Raw genomic sequence first — 19,885 nt, forward strand, 5'->3', positions numbered from 1 at the left:
TACGGTTTTTTGCTTCTCCTGTAAACCTACGAAAAGTGATGTTACGTTATTTTGCATTTCAGGCGACGATATACATATGTATCTACCCCAATATCCATAATAGACTTACAGGCCTGCAAACTTTAATTTTTTTTGTGTTTAAAAAGTCTACAATGCGTGATTCTTATTTCTGAAAATTGCAAGCGATTTTTGGAAAACTGTTACGTGCGATCGTGCTTGTTGTGTTTTCTTTTGCAAGTGTGTATGTACATATATTAGTTTTGTGAGGTGAGGAACATTTGGCAAGAATTACATTTGCTGTTGACATATTTGATATACATATGTATAACCTTATTAGGAAGTTGCCACTTTTTCTCATTATTGCTTGCTTACAATTAGCTCAAATTATTCACCCTTTAAACCTTTCCGAGTCTCACGGAAACACACATTACAACGCTGTCGTGTTCAGTACTACACTTAATGATTACTTACATATATATATATTTACATATAAACACTATTACTTATGAGGAAGCCCCTACAAATACACCAGAAGCGACTGTAATGAGTTGTGTGAAATTCGTAAAAATAAAAACAAAATTAATTCATTCGTTTCTTGTCAAATTTATGCACCGCAAGTGAATCTGCATTAAATCGAAATAAGGAAGAAAGAGCAAAAATAGCATATAATACAATTAATATGTACTTTTTGCATTATGTTTGCTTATATGCAATGAAAAACAACAAAAACAACAACGCACATATGTACATAAGTTTAACGGCTTTAGGTAGCGAAACATTCTGCCGCCAAGCCGAGCACCGTTGCACACCGTTGCATACCAACCGGAAGAAGAGTGGTGAGCGAAAACATTTTTTGCAACAGTGAACAGACGAGAACGTGAGAACCTTTGACAGCAAATGCAACAATACGAAACACAAGCAACACAACAATAGCGTGCCTATATACACAGTGGTGGTCATATATTTGTGGATATTCGAAATCTATGCTCCTAAAATTATTTATTATACCCTGCACAGGGTATATTAAGTTTGCCACGAAGTTTATAACACCATGAAAGATTTCGGACTTCGGAAAAAAATCTGCATGACGAGCTAAGACGATTATATACGCGACTAGTGCCTCAGTTTTTGAGATATCGATCTGAAATTTTGCACACGTTCTTTTCTCCGTAATAAGTTGCTCGTGCTCGGAATCGCCGATGTCGAAACTCTATAGAATATATCTGCCATACAGACTGTTCGATTAAAATCAAGCCCTTGTTTCGAAAACCGTTTTTTTATTTGTTAGGTTATCTTCTTAATATCAGAAGGAATTGTTCAAATTGATTCACTAAAGCATTTAGCTGCCATATACATAAATTGATCGATCAAATTCAATATAAATATATTTTTAAACCCTTTTTTGCTGTAAAAAATTCAAGACTTTTCTTGTTTTTTTTTTATAAAATTTTATGAAAATATATGTTTTTATTGTTCAAGTTTTATTGTACAAGTTTCACTCAATGATGCAAAGATTAAAAAAATTGTCTTGTGAAATAATTATTACATCTCGACGTATTTACTGGTGTTCCTGAATATATTAACGCAACTGTTCCGTCCACATTTTTCTGTATGTGTGCCACAAAGGCAACATTTGCTTTTCTTGTCATGTTGTTGTTGCCCTTTAAATTAAAATGTTGTAGACTTACCAGTGGTATGGAACCACAGGTATTTACACAAAATGTGCGGAAAAGCTTCTGCCGCCGGGAAGCTAGGTGATGTGGAAAGTTGCAGCGCAGCAACGTGGCAGCTCATAAAGTTCAAACAATATCTGCATTTTCTTATTGCTCTAGATGTGATTAGTTTTTCCTTTCCAAATACGCCTAGCTTTTTCCACAGCAGCTACCTTATGACCGCGAACACCAAGTTGCACATTTTTCAAGAAAGTTGTGAGGAAAATCAGTTTCACTTTGAGTGCAAAAAAAAAAAGGTTGGAATAATAAAGACCATGCAATACTATATAAAATGAATGAATGAATTTAATTGTATGGTGAAATGGAACAGAAAATTGAAAAAGGGCCGTGCCGTTGTACGCCTCAGCTGATGCATGCGATTTCAATGAAATGTTGCGATTACTTGCACATTATACCACTTTCAATGTTCTTTGTTCACTTATAGTTGTTGTATTGTTAACGTTTTTTTAGTGTAACGCCTAACCACAAGAATAACCGCTAAGCTAAGCGAATACCTACCACAAAGAACGGATGATGTTATTAAGACTAATTATCGCATGCATGATGTGGTAGCTTTTATTGCTGTTTTTACTTGACAATTGTAGATTCTGAGTATTAACTTTTACTATTTAAATGAATAAAAACTAAAAGTGATACAGCCACTTTTATTCAGTGAGAAATATTTATATGATGATATATTATAATTATTTGGAACGCGGGACCGACAGCTAATAATATACTGATAGATACAATTACCCTATATTGTCAAAAGTATTTTCAATATTTTACAAAAGGTCCGAATAAAATTACTCAATCCATACTTAAGAAATAAATTCGCAAAAAAAGTAATTTTTTTTTACCATGAAAATGTTAAACATTTTGATTTCTTGAACGGTATTATTTTTATTCAAAAGTATGCGGATCTTTTTTGCAATTTGTTGAAATTTACTTATATCAGCAATTTTAAATGGAAATGCCGTTTTTCTTTCAAAATTTGTCATTTATTTAAATTCCGTGCGTGTGTATATACTTCATTTTTTAATTTTTAAACAATTCATTTTAAAAATAAATTCTAGCCTCTACTCATTTCCTAGAAATTTTGTAAGTTTATTAATTAACAATAATCAGCCAACTTAAATTTTTAATGCGCGAAACAATTTTAGCTAATAATAAAAACACACAACCGCTGTTGATGGATTGCGAAATTAAAACTTTTCGTTTTTGCGTAGATAATTGTTACGGAATCTAATTTGATCTGCTAGCCTATTGAGATCATGCGGGTGTTATTAATTTTTACGGGCGTAATGGTGTCAGAGGGGCTTGGAAAAAATAAGATAAAATAAAAAGCAATAAGTGTATGCATTAAAAAATTAAAAACTCATTTGAGAATTTAAAGAAAAAAATAGGAATTCGTGTGATTTTTCAATATTTCGTAAGTTAAAATTGGGGAAAAAAAAGGTAAAAATGAAAAGCAACCAATTGCTATGTAACGAATTGGCACTTATGTATTCAAGTCTTTCGCACACCATATTAAAATCAGCGCCCAACGCTCACTCTCTACCCCCGCTTCAACGCTATCGCCTGCTCTACGTATTAAACATGTAGCTAAATGATAGGCTATTACACGAGTGACCGTACAAAAACAACAATACACATAGTACATATAAATATATTTGTTAACAATTCATTCGCGGTATTGCGAATGAGCGCCCAACAATTCCCTATCCTACAATTTACTCCACGCACAGCGGCGTAATTTGATTGCTAAATCAAATAACTTATAAGCAACAAACCAGCAAACACCACCCGACTTGGTCGAACGGTACAATCAACCGTTCATTGGCATTCGCGTAGAGTAGTCAGCGCGCGGTATATAACTCAGCGGCTGAGGTGGATTGCTTGCGAAACAGCAGCATTTATGTGCGTCCATTGGGTGCTACCTTACGTGTTGCCAGTTTGTTTACATTCATAAATTTGAGTTTATGTGCGTGCACAGTTGTTCAGCCTTTTTATTTCTTGCTTTAATTTATTTACACTTTTTACTATTAGTGTTTTCTTAAGTTTTCTGTTTTATTTTTATGGCCCGCCCGGCATTTTTTCCCATTTTACGTTCGATTTTCGAAATGTTACAATGGTTTCACATTAAGTATTTGCTGCCGCAAGTGATCTTCAAATAGATAATAATGATAATTATTTGTATATATGTATGTACACATGTGCTCATGTGTGCAGGTGCCTGTGTGCAAAAGTAATAAAAATTTCGTGTAAGCATTATTCTCTATCAATCAATCTTCTATGGTGGCGATTAACGCTAAAATTGTAAAGCTGGCAGTACTGGATAGGCGTGTTGGCGATGTTAATAAGTGAACATAGAAAGATCTTAGACAAAATTGATTGCAATGGCTTTGATGAATCAAAAAAAATATTGAAGGATGGCAAAAAATATTTCATAAGTCGTTTTGCGCTTTGCGTTATCGGTGATAGTTGCCTTTGCTAACCATGTCTCAAAAATATGTACATATTTATAGTATATGTATAATAGTGGATCCGACCACTCGTTACTGTGGTATACATTTGATACTATTATTCATATAATAAACTATTCAATACAGTAAAAAAATTTATTTACGAATAAAAGCGAAAACATATTATTGTCGGTATAAGAATCCAAAGGATTGTACTTGAGTTTTAATTTTGAATATGTTCATACAAATAAAATTCATTGGAAAAAATAACGAATTCAAGACTACTTTTTCAATGTCTGGTTACCAGCCTTTCTGTTCAGTTAACAGCGTTATCCGCTTAATAGATTGTGCTTCAATAAACATTAATAATGTGTGTTAATAGAGATGCCCGCTTAATAGAGCGTCCTTATAATAGAGCTTTCACTGTATTTTTTATTTTTGAATTATTCTTACTATCCTATCTTCTAAGTGTGCTAAATTTTACTAAAATCGGTTCAGTAGTTTAGGAGTCCATCGCGGACAAACACCGTGACTTAGAAATACACAATTTCAAGCAATTTCTTCAATTTTGTTTTTCTATATAAGAAATGATGATATTGATATCATCGGCCTCAACACCCGCGCCGTTAGTTCTGCTTTCTCCAGGCTGGACAAGGAAGCACAGAAAATGGGTCTGGCAGTGAACGAGGGCAAGACGAAATATCTCCTGTCATCAAACAAACAGTCGTCGCATTCGCGACTTGGCTCTCACGTCACTGTTGACAGTCATAACTTTGAAGTCGTAGATAATTTCGTCTATCTTGGAACCAGCGTAAACACCACCAACAATGTCAGCCTAGAAATCCAACGCAGGATAACTCTTGCCAACAGGTGCTACTTCGGACTGAGTAGGCAATTGAGAAGCAAAGTCCTCTCTCGACAAACAAAAACCAAACTCTATAAGTCACTCATAATTCCCGTCCTGCTATATGGTGCAGAGGCTTGGACGATGTCAACAACTGATGAATCGACGTTGCGAGCTTTCGAGAGAAAAGTTCTGCGAAAGATTTATGGTCCTTTGCGCGTTGGCCACGGCGAATATCGCATTCGATGGAACGATGAGCTGTACGAGATATAGTATGCGACGACATTTCGGGACATAGTTCAGCGAATTAAAAGACAGCGGCTACGCTGGCTAGGTCATGTTGTCCGAATGGACGGAAACACTCCAGCTCTGAAAGTATTCGACGCTGTACCCGCCGGAAGAGGAAGACCTCCACTCCGTTGGAAGGACCAGGTGGAGAAGGACCTGGCTACGCTTGGAATATCCAATTGGCGCCACGTAGCGAAAAGAAGAAACGACTGGCGCGCTGTTGTTAACTCGGCTATAATCGCGTAAGCGGTGTGATAAGAATGATATGAGTGCCAGACCACAGCGGAATCGCAGGAAACATGAGCTAGCAAGAAGAGGCACCCTAGAACCGTTATCGGTAGAATGGGATCGGATCTGTGCTCCCGTGTCCTGTTCTATTACTGCTGGGCCACAATTTTTACATACGCTGTTGAAAAGGTCTTTTGTCCCAAGATCGTTCGCATGAGATCTAGTGATCTCTTTGCCCTCAGTAAGGCAGCCTTTCCCTAGTTTTGGGGCTTGTAACACGCCATTGCCCTATTGGCTTCCACGCAGTAAGGCTGGGAATCCTACCAGACGCCATCTGCAGATGCTGTATGGAAGAAGATTAGGTGGAAACAACTCAACACTTCCTTCTTGGCTGTCTTGCGTTAGGGAGGTCAGGACTTAATCACTTGGGGGCGCATACCTTCAGACATCCCACCGAACTAGCGGGAAGCGTTTTGTTAATTTATAAGTTCGACCACAGGAGTTCTTCTTTTCTATGGTCTCACAAAGGACTAAATACTATATATGTATATAGTAGTCCACGTTCGATCAACGATGTAGCCTAAACTAACCAACGCACATTGAACTTAATCACTAAAAATAAACATAAACAATAAATGAAGGCTAGATATAAAAAAACACTCTATTATATTTACATACATACTTGAGTGACGATACGTTATTTTGTTTAACGAAATCAAGCACTTGATGATACGTTTTTTTTTGAATTTTTAATATAGCTTGGGTATTTTTGATCGCAGAAGCTTAAAATTTGCGACACTTATGTAGTATGATGTGGTGAATCGTAATCAGTAAAAAACTCATTTTTGAATTTTTTGATGATACGTTATTTTGCATTCAGGTTATTTCAAAGATATTTCAACTATATGTATTTATACATAACAGGTCAATTCAAAAAACTGCTGGCCTGACACATAACACATAATACTAGGAGATGGCGAACCCTTTCCCAATCGATAATGATGGAGCGGACGTTCTATTGACCGACCATGAAGAAGGTGGAATGTCGTTACCCGTCTGAAAAACAAAAAAGCGGCGAGGAACTGATAAAGAGCATTCATCAGCTTCTTTGTAGAATATGGTCGCACGAAAGCTTACCCGACGATTGGAATTTAAGTGTGCTCTGCCCAAACCACAAAAAAGGAAACTCCACAATCTGCGACAACTATCGTAGGATAAGCCTCCTAAACATCGCATATAAGGTTCTATCGAGCTTATTGTGTCAAAGATTAAAGTCCACCGTCAACAAACTGATTGGACCTTATCAGTGTGGCTTTAGACCTGGAAAATCAACAACCGATCAGATATTCACAGTGCGGCTTCTTCAATCTGCTTGTGGAGAAAATAATTCGAGTTGCAGAAGCAGCTGCTCGCGTACCCGATGATATCGATATCATTTTCCTCAACAATCGCGCCCTTAGTTCTGCCTTTTCCAGAATGGGTAAAGAAGCAAAGCAAATGGGTCTGGCAGTGAACGAGGGCAAGACCAAATATCTCCTGCCAGCAAACAAACAGTTGTCGCACTTGCGAGGCATGGATGGTGACAACATCTGATGAGTCGCAGTAACGAGTTTTCGAGAGAAAGGTTTTGCGGAAGATTTATGGTCCTTTGCGCGTTAGCCACAGCTAATATCGCATTCAATGGAACGATGAGCTATATGAGATATACGGCGCCATTGACATAGTTCAGAGAATTAACAGACAGCGGCTCCGCTAGCTAGGTCAGGTCGTCAGAATGGACGAAAACATTCAAGCTCTGAAAGTATTTGACCCTGTACCCGCCGGGGGGAGCAGAGGAAGAAAAGGACCTCCACTCCGTTGGAAAGACCAGTTGGAGGAGCGTCTGACTTCGCTTGGAATCTCCAATTGGCACCACATTGCGAAAAGAAGAAACGATTGGCGTGCTGGGGGCCTATTCTGTAACTCGATTCGAAAATCAATTTACTCGAATTCGGATTTTTTATATTCTGTAACTCGATTTTCGGATTTTCAAGCCAATTTTCGAATAAAATATTCGTTAGCTTTTGAGTTGTAGAAAGCAAAAACGAATATTGTACGTATTTTTTCTGGCACAGGGTGGTACAACTTTCGCATAATGATAAAGTAGATCCGAATTTCGAATAGAATACATTTTCGAATCGAGTTCAGAATAGACCCCCTGTTGTTAACTCGACTATGACCGCGTAAGCGGTGTCTAGGCCAGTAAAGAAGAAGAAATTCATATTAATACATACCAATAACTATAAATTAGTAAATTTCTTAGATTTTACATTTCTCTCAATTGCTTACCTGTAAAGAAAAGAAAGTAAAAAGAAAATTTATAAATAATGTTCGAAAATTCTATTAACTAGTATTATAGTTCATATTTTATTAACATATACATATGTAAATATATATATACATACATATACAATATATCATGCAAGATTGTGCCATTTTTAGTTAATGGCGAGTATTAAGATCTTCATTCACAAGAAATAGTTTAGTTTGGTGAAAAAACGGTAGTTTTGATCGAACGACGAAGACAAAATATTCATTAATTTGAATTCCGAATTCAAGTACAACAGTACTTACACAATTTTTTTGAAACGACTTAATAGGTCAAATGAAACGGTCATCTATTGAGGATACTTTGAAAAAAATAAAATAAAAACTATGAGTTTTATATAAAAGTTCTGTAAATATTTACAAAACTATTAACACAAGTTTTTCTTACATCATGACATTAATTCCAACGTTCTCCGAGACAATATTTTTACTCTAATAGTTAGTGATCTATACCCTTTAGATCAAATAATGTGGAATTTTATAACAACTATTGTGTATTATTAAACATACTATATACTATATATACATACTATATTTTTTGCATAATAATTGTAGTCAGTAGGTGGCATATAACACATAACAATTGACGATTCGCACTGTTGCACAACTAAGTCAAGTCAAATCAGCGACAGATCAAAGAAAGAATCATAACGCTTAATATATGCGTATGCACATATGTATGTATGTATATAGTATGAACATATTACTAAATCTCGAGCAATGATATGCGATATGACGGTGTAATTGAAGAAGTCACTAGTCATAACTGGGTAAACAACTAAGTCATTTTAATAGTAGCAGGGAGGTGATTGGCTTCTCTTGCAACAGCAACTGCAGAAATACAAACAGCGGCTGTATATATGTATGTAAATATAATACTATATGTATATGTACATATTTATGGTAACTACCATATGGCAATAGATCTACAGTAAATAAAGCAACAACAACTATGTCGATGATATCGATGATGAAGCCATCAAACCAACAAAGCCAATGAACTGCAAATAATAACGAAACAATGCACATACACACACACACACATGGAGATGTGCATAGAACTGCATGCGAGTTGGCATAACATTATAAATGTTACAGAGACATCCATAGCACCGCTTGTGGTGACGAGTGCGTACAGAAAAAATGTAAGTTTTGCATTGCGTACAATTTTATATGACAATTATTGTGGCATGCGAGTCAACTGTTGCCACTTGTGTGCTGCTTTGTTGTTTCTCCTCTTTTGTTCATTGCAAGAGTGTGTCAAACGATACTAAATTGACGCAAAAACTGTCACACATGTGAGTAATAAAAGCATAAATACCTACATAAGATGCAAAAATCACCTAGTTGTATAAAATTTATATATGTATATCAGTATGTACTATATGCGCGTATGAACGCATATTTTTATAAGTACCGGTGATGCTTTGGGGTTTACAAAAATAGTTTGGTGGTGTTCACTGGCTGCATCTGTGCAGTATAGCGGTGCGTATACACTACTATGAGAAAAAAAAATAGTAAGACTTTCCTCATAATTTTAAAATGCTTTACTAATTCTTCAAAATCTATGACATGCCCCTCAAAGTAGTCACCCAAAACACTTGTGACAGCCTTTAACGCGCGTAGAGTTTCACGTTTAATGTCTTCAATTGACGGTTTCCCCGGAACGGTCGTTTGAGTTTGCCGAATATCCAGAAGTCACAAGGAGCAAAATGAAGCGAATACGATGGTTACGGCAGGATGCGAAGGTGCATTATCGTTCTGAAAAAATCCAAGAGTTGTCGGGCCATAATTCCGGCCTCCTTCCAGCTTCGCGCAAAGTACGTATAATACACAAATAGTATTTCCTGTTGACAGTTTGGCTAATCGGAAGGAATTTGGAGTGCATTACACCTCGATAGTCGAAGAAAACTGTACATAACCTTGATTTTTCACCTGCTTTGGCGTGGTTTTTTCCGATTTCGGCTCACCTTTGCCACGATATTCGGCCGATTGATCCTCTGTTTTCGGGTCGTAAGCATAGATTCAAAACTCATCGCCAGTAATAATACGTTTCATGACATCTTGGTAGTCGGAAAGCATTGTTTCAAAGACGTTAACGCAACTCTGTTTTTCGAAAAAATTGAGTGATATTGGAATCAATCGTGCTTTCACTTTTCTACGCCCAAATGATATTTGGAAATGGTTTTCACTGATTCTTCCGATATTACAACGATGCCAGTAAGATCTCTGACTGTTAATCGTCGATTCTCAAGCGCCAGTTCCTTTATTTTATTGACGTTTTGATCATCAGTTGCTATTGATCCTGGACGTGGTTCGTCGTCAACGCGTTTTCGACTCTCTTTGATTAATTTGTACCAATCAAAAACCCTGCTCTCGACAACAATTATCGCCGAAGGCCTTTTTGAACACTTCGAACGTTTCGACATCAGAAATTTGAATCCTCACCCAAAATTTAATGAAACTTCTTTGTTGAATAATTTCACTCATCGAAAAAATTGCCGAACGCACTTTATGTACCTCAGAAAAATCATTTGAGATAATGTTTATTTTGATATGACATGAAGCACAGAAAGTCTTACTATTTTTTGCCCACAGGTTAAGGTTTGCTATATAGGCAATCTTTTAAAGCAGTTATTGAGCTAATTAATCTTGATATGAACTATGATAACATATCAAATAACGATTCGAAATTTCTGCGAACAACCTGACTACCAGTTATGTTCTATAGTGTTCTTTGAAGAAGGTCTCACCACGTAAAAAAAACCCTATGAAAAATTTTCAACAGTCTCGGATGAGAGACCCCCCCTTTTGATGACGACCATGGTAAACGAAAAAAATGGATATTATTCATATGTATATAATATATTTTGAATAGATAATGAGAAGAAAACAATAGTTTTATGTCTCCGAACTATGACAACATAACATACATATGATATATGTTTCGCGATTTTAAATTCAAGAAAATTGTATAGACGATTTTTTTTAGAAAATATAAGTTTTTTTAACTTTAATACTTTCATAACCATGAGACTTTCTTAATGAACTCGCAAATGACAAAAAATAACTGCTTTCTGCTTATGAATAATTACGGTATGGTATTTGCGTGTGTTATGGCACAATAATTAGCTGGAGTTGTACAAGTATAAACCATTTGCTTGGAGGCAAAATTAAAATTAATAGTCAGACCACTGATGGGAAGTATGATGGAATGAGTGACGTGTGTGATGGCATTACATAACATCGGTTTTTACGATGCATATTTCAACGACATGCAGTTGCGTTGCATTTTTAGGACAAGCATACACACGCATATAAATATATAAACTAGTTTGGTATAAATAAGATAAAAATGTTACTATTTACAAACAGTTATAAGTTAACTGTTATATGAGTTATATTACAAGTTCTATTACGAAAATATTTCACCTCCATAAGTCAGTGTGTAATGTAATTCCCAAATAATCGGTATTAAGAATTTCCGAAGAGAAAAGTACTATAATACTGAATTGAAATCTATGATTGAAATTTAATTTTGTTTTTTTGTCGATACTTGCGTATCTGTTCAAGTCGTGAGAATTTCATTCGATATTAAGTATCCATAAAAAGTAATTTTTAGTGAATTTTTCTGACAATAGGTAATTTGATTTTAAAGAACATATTATCGGTTGCGTGTTTGAATTTTTTTTTTTTAATTTTAAAGAAACATGAAAAGTCGATCAATACTAACATTGTTTTCTTTTTTCAAAAAAATGTACAAAATGTTGCATTTATTCTGCCCTATGCCCGGGCTGTGGCAGTAGCGTGTTCTTTTCTCAGAATATTGCCTTTTATTAAGATAAAGTGCAACGTTTTATAACTTAAGAGTGAGAGTTGGCCAGGCGTTGTTTATTTATCGTTATTGTTAGTTTTTTTAAACAAGTTTTTCTACTAATTATAATAAATTAGTCAGTTTTGTTAAGAGCAATAATGTATATTCGATTTTTTTGTTCATTTGTCACGTAAAGCTGTAACATTTATAAAATGTTGACATATAGTGAGGCAGCGGTATAAAGTTAACTGGGAATTCGAAAATACATATTTCTATTATGGGGACTAAAGTAATTATTGATCCGATTCAACCCATTTTCGACATATTATTATTAGAAAAGGATTTTCTCCGAATTTCTAAAATATATCTTTCAGATTGACCGATATTTTCTATAAAAAATTTCTCAAATGGAACTTTGATCCACATATTCGGTATCTAGAGATGGTATTCGGATCCTGATACATTCATTGGCTTGATTTGCAGTCTGGAAAGTGAAAGAATTAGATGGAATTTAAAATTCGGTTAAATAGGAAGTAGGCGTGGTTGTTGTCTGATATAGTTTGTTTTCGCATTGAAACATAGGATTGTGAAGGGAACATTATATACCAAAATTTGGTCGATATTATTCGAGTAGGTTCTGAGATATGACTTTTTACCGAAACATAAATTGCTCTTATATCATCCAAGACGTGAAATTTTAATGCTTCTCGTGTTTTTAGTAGTTTATAATGGAACCGTTATATAGGGAGTGGGCGGGGTTATCACTCGATTTCATCCGATTTCGCAGAGTCGGTTGGAGTACTTAAGAGATTAGAGACATAATCTTTGAAAGCTAAAATATAGATGCAAACGTATAGATTGTTAACACATTGAAATAATTAATAATACTAACCAAACCAATCGTCACTCAAAGGTCCGGTTATTTGGCTTAAAGCATCAGCTGATGACTTATTATAATCTGCAAACTCCAGCCGATCATTTATGGCCGCCAAAGAAGAACGACGCTTAAGCGGCTCTGACTGCTGCTGTTGCGCACACCCACCATCCACTATATCAGCGGAATTTTGACTACCATCTACCAGATCACCATTTGCGGCACTACGATAAAATTTACGCGCTGCACGTAGGAAATTAAAGAGCCGTGTTGTATCGGCGGACGACACACTACCGTTGGGCGATACGCGTTTCGTTGACACACATTTCACATGCGCCTTCGGCTTGGAGTTCGCATTTGAATTCCGCGACGTAGTGCAGTCGGGCATAGAACTTGAAGAAGAACTCACTTTGGCAGTATACACGCTGCAGTTAGCGCTTTTATTTTTTTGGTTGATTTTTCTGTTGTTGTCACTTTGCCTTGCTACGGCTTTCACTGGAGTGTCATCACCACCGTCACCGTTAACATGAGTGTCTTCATTATTGCTATTATTTACTGGTGGTTTGTTGGCGCTATAATAAAGGTCTGTGTGCGCCTTTTCGCAGACGGCAACCGCAAGTGATGTGTCACGGTTACTGTTTTTATTGCTTTTTTGGTTGTCATTTTTGTCGCCGTCCGACGGTTGTTCATTGCTTTCTCGTCGCACCGCTACCACCTTGGCCACACCTGCCGCTGTCGCTGCTGTTGTTGATGGGGGCGCGTTTCGAAACTCTTTATGGGGCGTAATACTACTGGCGCTCCGGGTCAACGTAACGTGTTCAGCAGTATGTGCGCGACGCTTCTGTGCGCTATTAGCATGCTCATAACTGCCAACGCTGCCTTTACCACTGCTGCCGATGAGGGCCTGTTTGCACCAATAAATGTTGCTGTTGCTGCTGCCAGCGACGCTGGCGCCTGTGCCACTGTAATAGTAACGGCGACGCGAATCTATCGCTTTGCCGTGGGGTATCGACTTAACAGTTTCAGGCGTAATGTATTTGAATGAATCGCGTGGACTGGTTGAATTACTGCGCCGCTGACGTCGTTGGCGCTGCGTTGCGTTGGAGTTCTGTGAGTTGCTGGATGAATGCGACGAGGATGAGGATGTGTTGGAGGAGTAGGAGTTAAATGCAGTGTTGTTGTGTATGTTGTTGCAGCTGCTAATTGTCGCCGATATGAGTGCGACTTTCGGTGAGTTTGTTTGCCTGAAACTCTGCCGCAATCGGTGTTCACACTCGTTGGAACTAGTGTCCGAGTTGCTTTGATCGTCGCTGCAAATGGCGAACGATGTTGCAGTCGTTGTTGTTGGTAGCGATGTTGGAGACGTGGGCAAATGTTGCGCAATATTGTTTGTATGCGTACGATGATGCGCAACAGCGTTGCCAGACGCTGTAGGCGTAAGATACGAATTGGATTGTATGAATACACCGTCACAAGTGATTTTTATTGTTGTCACCATGTTTTAAGCGGCATAATTAAGAAAGTTAGCGAAAATACGGCGAATTAACTGCAACACAGACCTTTTATATATGTATAAAATAGTAAAGCTTGCAGCTTGTTAAGCAAGTTATTTCATTTAAACTTTTTTTCAAAAAATAATAAGAAATTGTAAATTCTAACACTTTTAAGACGTACCCTAATGAAAAGCCATAATTTCGCTTCACTTCATACATATGTATATGCCAATAATATTGCTGGTGTCAATTAAATTTTTTATTTCTGTCACATTTTCATTCTTGATTAGCGGCACAATATAAGAAGCAAACTCTACAACAATTACAAAAAAATATTAGCAGCAATTCACTAAATTAAGGTCAACAGCCGATTGTAGGCGGAAACCGCAAACTAAATGGACTGCTACAATTCTGACGACGGAAAATTGCCAAAAAAAAATGCACCGTTAAATACGAAATGTTATGCTCTGCGCATTAGCGTTTATTATTATTACTACTTCTGTTTTTTATTTTCTTTTACGAGTATATTAATCTTTTCAACCTCAAGGCACATACTTCGATTTGGAATTTCATTTACAGATTTATGTTTTTGTTGTCATATCCCTTCGATTTGTTACTGCAGCATTTTGTGCAAATTGTGCTAAGAATATGCGAACAAAAAATATAACACGAGTACAGTTTTATAAGTCCGAAATTTTTTCAACTGATCCAAGAATAATTTTGATTGCAATTTCTGTTAATTATTCTCTCCTATAGTAGACAGTAAGCTAATACTTCAAAATACCAAATACCTCTAGCGATTTCAATTCTCTTAAAGGGTTTCACTCAGCTTAAGTTGTATGGCTAAGTACAGATACTCCAATAACAATTCCGGGAAGAATAAAATATTATATTTTGGAACCAAAAATATATTATAATATAATATAATTATAGATATATATTTTTATGAATCGTTTAGAAATACTTCTCAGAATTTGCTGACGTTATGCGTTATCTGCACATAGTTTATTCATATATACAGTACATATCGTAAGCAGTGTTTAACAAAAATAATTAAGGTATCCCCTGAACCCACTGTTAGCGGACATCTATAATTTATCTTTAAGCCTGATCGGAGTACCGCTAGTATAACACCACCCATCTGCTGTAATTTAAACTAAGCTAAACCAACTGTTTAAGTATAAAATGTTTACTATTTTACTAATTTTTAAAACATGCTTGCTTTTATTCAACTATAACTACATAAGCTTGTGAGTTATCAAAGAATTTGAAGAAAATCTGCCTCAAGTCATACTTTTATGAACTTAAACAAAACAAATACTTTCTCGTCGAGAAAAATATCACCTATGTGTCGAGCTGTACTCGTAACAAATTCAAAAAACGAGCAGAAAAGCCTTTAATTAACGCAAATAAAGAGATTTTTAACCGCAAATAGCCATTGAAGCCAAAGCATAAAGCGACCGTAAAATAAAAGTCATCACAATGCATTTAATTGAGGTTTTAACGAAAGAAAAACAAGAATACACACATGCATATGTGTATGCATAGTCAGAACTCCCACACATGGTCAGCAAAAATTTTCGTTACAACAGAGCAGAGCAACATTTATAGTGCGCCAATTAGTGACAATTCTATTTCAACGCCACTTCCACTACTATTTTCATTATTTGCAGTGATTCTGCAAAAATAGAAATAAAAAGGCAAAAAGAAATAAAACGCCAAATTCAATTTCTATAAGTTTGTAACTAAAATAGAATCACAGAGAAACATGATGGCAAGCCTAGAGAAATGTACGAACTTTACAATGACGACAAATGAACCAATCGACGAATAAAAAGGTTTATTATGAGAATAGTTTGTTCCACATACGCCCTGGCGTACAGACGCTATAGCAAGTGCATGCCTAGGTATTTTTGGATGTGTGTGTATATAGTAAATATATACGACTTTTTGGCAATAAAAGCACGGGCACTGAACAAAGGCATGAACTAATTTATTTTTGCTTTCCGTACACATACACATATACATAAATATATGTACATATATGCACAGTTTACTATATGATAAAATTCCAAATTCAAAATCTACTGAATTATAGTAAAAGTAAAGGAAATCAAGCAAAGCAAACAACATTTACAGCAGAGTGAAGCGTAGTAAGTGCAAACATACATATGTATGTATATACATATGTAGCGAGAAAAATATATGCAGTAAATACGTAGTATAAATATGCCTTTCATTTTTTATACAAAAGCATTTAAAATAAAAAAAATTTACTCGCAAAAACATTATTTTAGTAGAAATATTCTCAAATAATTATTTATTTTACAGCCGAGTCTAATGTCTTATAGTGCAAAAAGACTTTTTCCAAGTCTAATGCTGCTAGAGTTGAATTTCGTAGCAATTTCTTTCCTCTGCTCAACTATTTGTCGTTACTGTATATTAGTAAAATATGTATGTGAGCAAAATTTGAAATTCTCTTTTAATTACAGAGATTCCGTCGAACGTTGGATTACATGCAATTCGTTCAAACAAATACATATATATACATAAAACAAAAATCCAACTACAAACGCATACATATAAATAAAGCAAGTCTGTCTGCCAATTACTATGTGAGTTTTAGCCTATTCAAGTCAGCCAACGAGTCACCCAACCAATGCTTTCGTCTTTTTGGTATTCATGTGATCATGCGCAATTGTTATACATACACAGGCGCATATATAAATATATACATATGTATGTATATATTATTATTCATTCAAATTACGCTTCAAAATAGTATTGCATTACTAGCGTTAGGATGATACCCACCCAAGTCTGGGTTGATTTTCATGCCAGAGCGTTTTGGAACACCTAAGATGGCAAAATAAACACGTTGTATGTATGTACGCATATGAATGTGTATATAAAATATTTGAATCCACACGTATATACTTGTAAATACATATGTAATTGCATTACAATTGAAAATTCAGGTGCAGTACGTGTTGGATTTGGATATTTTCCGTTTTTCTAGGTTGGGAAAACACGATTCTATCGACGTTGTAAATTGTGTAAAGAGTATAATTAAAAATGAGAACATTGCCACTGGCGTAGAATGTAAAAGAGTGCACAAAGTACACATTATATTGATATACATATTGTATATAGGTATTAGGGTGGGTAAAAAAAGCAAATGTTCTTTTCGCGTTGTATTCAGGAAATATGGGTTGATAGACTACTCTAAAAAGGCTTTCCAAGTATGAGCTCTTGATTGTAACGCGAACCATTTTCTTTTTTCTTTCTCATTATCAACCGCTTCCAACCGCTGGAAAAATTTTTTCGTTTCATAGATTTCATAGGTAATTGAATGCTCGACATTTTTTTCGTAAACTTAACTGTTTCAAAGACATTAACGGTTGAAGTTTGACTATTTTAAAACAAATTTGTTTTTGTCTTTTGAATTTTATAACTCAATGAAAAAAAAAAAAATTTATTGCAAAGCTCATAGCCTTCTGCTCTACAAATCTGGCCACTTATTTTTTATTTTTTGTTTATATAATTTATTTTTTATTTTGCGCTTTTTTTTTTGATTTTTGACGAGACGATGAATATAACGTAAGCGCTTAACTTAATCGAAAAATTATACAGACCATTTTATTTTACTTGGAGACCCTTTTTTAGAGGTGTCTATCAACTAATTTTTCAGAATACCAAGCGAAAAAAATAATCGCTTTTTTTGACCCACCCTAATATACACGCTTTAAGCATACATACAAGTACATTAATATGTATTTTATTCGATGCGTGCATTTTTTGGCACGGAAGTCAATGGGAATCGGGCTTGCCTTCAAATTCAATGGAAACGTCACAAGCAAACTAAATCAGTTTGTGGGAAATTCTTTTGCAAAACGAATGTTATAAATAAATTAAGATTAGCGTTAACAATGTTTGATCACAGAGAAAACTTCATTGTCTTTATTTTTCTCATTTCGCTCTGGTCACGAATAATGGAACAAAATGTGCTTTCTAAATTAGCACATAATAAATCTTGAATCATATTTTGGAATTCTGTATTTTTACCACATTTAACCTCATTGTCAAAAACCTACGAAGCTTTGGAAGGAAAAATGTTAGGAATTTCAAAAATTGTCTGATTTTATGGCTCTACATCATGTTCAAAACTAATTATCTCTTCACTTTTGAATTATAAATACGGCAGTTGTTATTTTTCAAAACATTCTACATGCAAAGCCGCAATGACAGCCTTTTTTTGCAGAACGCACAGAAATTTCATATATTATGCAAGGATTAAGTGTAAAGTAAATACACTCCATAAGAATATAAGTAAATTATCCCATTCATGACTTTTAATTATATGGAAGAATTCGAGTAAAATTGCACGAAAATTATGAAAATCAAAAATATGCATTCAAAAAGGTAGTTATTTTCCAAGAAATTCCTCACATATGTACATACATATATATTTCAGGTGTAATGTATATATTAATCAAATTTGCCAATTGTAAATATTTATGCAAGATTGCCTAAAGGTATAAAAAAACAATGCATAAATTCAAACATAGCACAAGCACTAAAGTAAGTGAAGATAACTTGTATGTAGGCACATAAAATTAAGACAGGTAAAAAATTACGAGCAGTCATAATATACCGTTAAAAGCGAAAAACTTTACTCCAAAGCAACGCATATTAAAAGCTGCTACGTTAATTACCGTAATTGAATCATGAACAACTTTACATTTTTCTTAGTTGAAGTGATGTTAAAACTATATTCAAAGGTTTTCGATTGTCTTCTTTTTTAGTAAAAAAATTTCCTTCTGGACTAATTTCACAAATTCAAAATAAATTTTGTATCAATTAATAATAACTTTCAAAAACATTTTTTAATTTTTTAATATTGAAAATGGCAACGGAGAAAAAATTTAAAGCCAAGTAGCTCGTATGCAAAATTTCGGTCATTTTTGTATATATAATACAAAAAAAGGCAAATTTGACCCGGACTGCAAACTGATACAATTATCTTGCAACATTGGTACAACTTTGTTTAAAGTTTGATCTTGATCTCCACCTGCCAATTAGTGTGTGTCAGCTGTTTGTATATTATGATGCAAAATGTTTGTCCAGCGATTTTTTGCTTGAAATTTTGTGTTTCCAATGGAATCTTCGCAAATTGTTTAAGAGAGTCTACTTTATCAAGAACACATGTATTTCAGTGGCGCAAAGCAACGAGTGAAGTTTGTGAAGTCAACGAAAACTTGCCTCATGGGAGTCGTCCATAAACCTGTGTTAAAATATGCGGCGATAACAACGAAAATTAAAGAAAAAGTTCTTGAAAACCGCTGTTTTGACATTAGAGAGATAGCAATCGATCTCGACGTCTGCAATGGATCGACTTAAGACATTTTAGTTAACGTTTTAGGTATAAAACGTGGCAATGCTAAAAATCATACTAAAACACCTGAATCTTTTGTAAAACCGACGACGAGTAGAGGTCGCAATAGAGATACCTGACAAAGGAGCTGAGGACTCTACAGTTGCCAAACGTATTATTATTGATGGCGAGACGTGGGTTTATTAATATAACGTCGAAACTGTCTAACAATCCAGCAAATTACACAAAATTGTCATCGAAACAAAATTGAGGCAAAATTTGCTGAAGGCATTAAATCCCAATCGAGTCAAGTCAAAACAACAGCCGAGACTTATAACATGTATATCGATTGTGTTGGCTCAGAAGTCTATACTGTAGTCGATAATAAATATTTGTATTAAAAAACTGTAAATGTGTTTTATTTCT

At 35.2% G+C, this 19,885-nt stretch overlaps 1 protein-coding gene across 1 annotated transcript in view; it reads right to left on the reverse strand.

Annotated features, from left to right (window-relative positions):
* Positions 1–14,182, reverse strand: part of LOC120768256 (serine-rich adhesin for platelets) — a 30,929-nt gene extending 16,747 nt beyond the window's left edge. The window contains exon 1 of the mRNA XM_040094853.1: positions 12,611–14,182. Coding sequence (XP_039950787.1) covers positions 12,611–14,090 — 1,480 coding nt within the window. The 5' untranslated portion in view covers positions 14,091–14,182. The remainder of the gene's footprint in view (positions 1–12,610) is intronic.
* Between the last annotated feature and the right edge of the window lie 5,703 nt (positions 14,183–19,885).

Source organism: Bactrocera tryoni, chromosome 1, assembly GCF_016617805.1.
Source record: "Bactrocera tryoni isolate S06 chromosome 1, CSIRO_BtryS06_freeze2, whole genome shotgun sequence".
NCBI lineage: Eukaryota > Metazoa > Arthropoda > Insecta > Diptera > Tephritidae > Bactrocera > Bactrocera tryoni.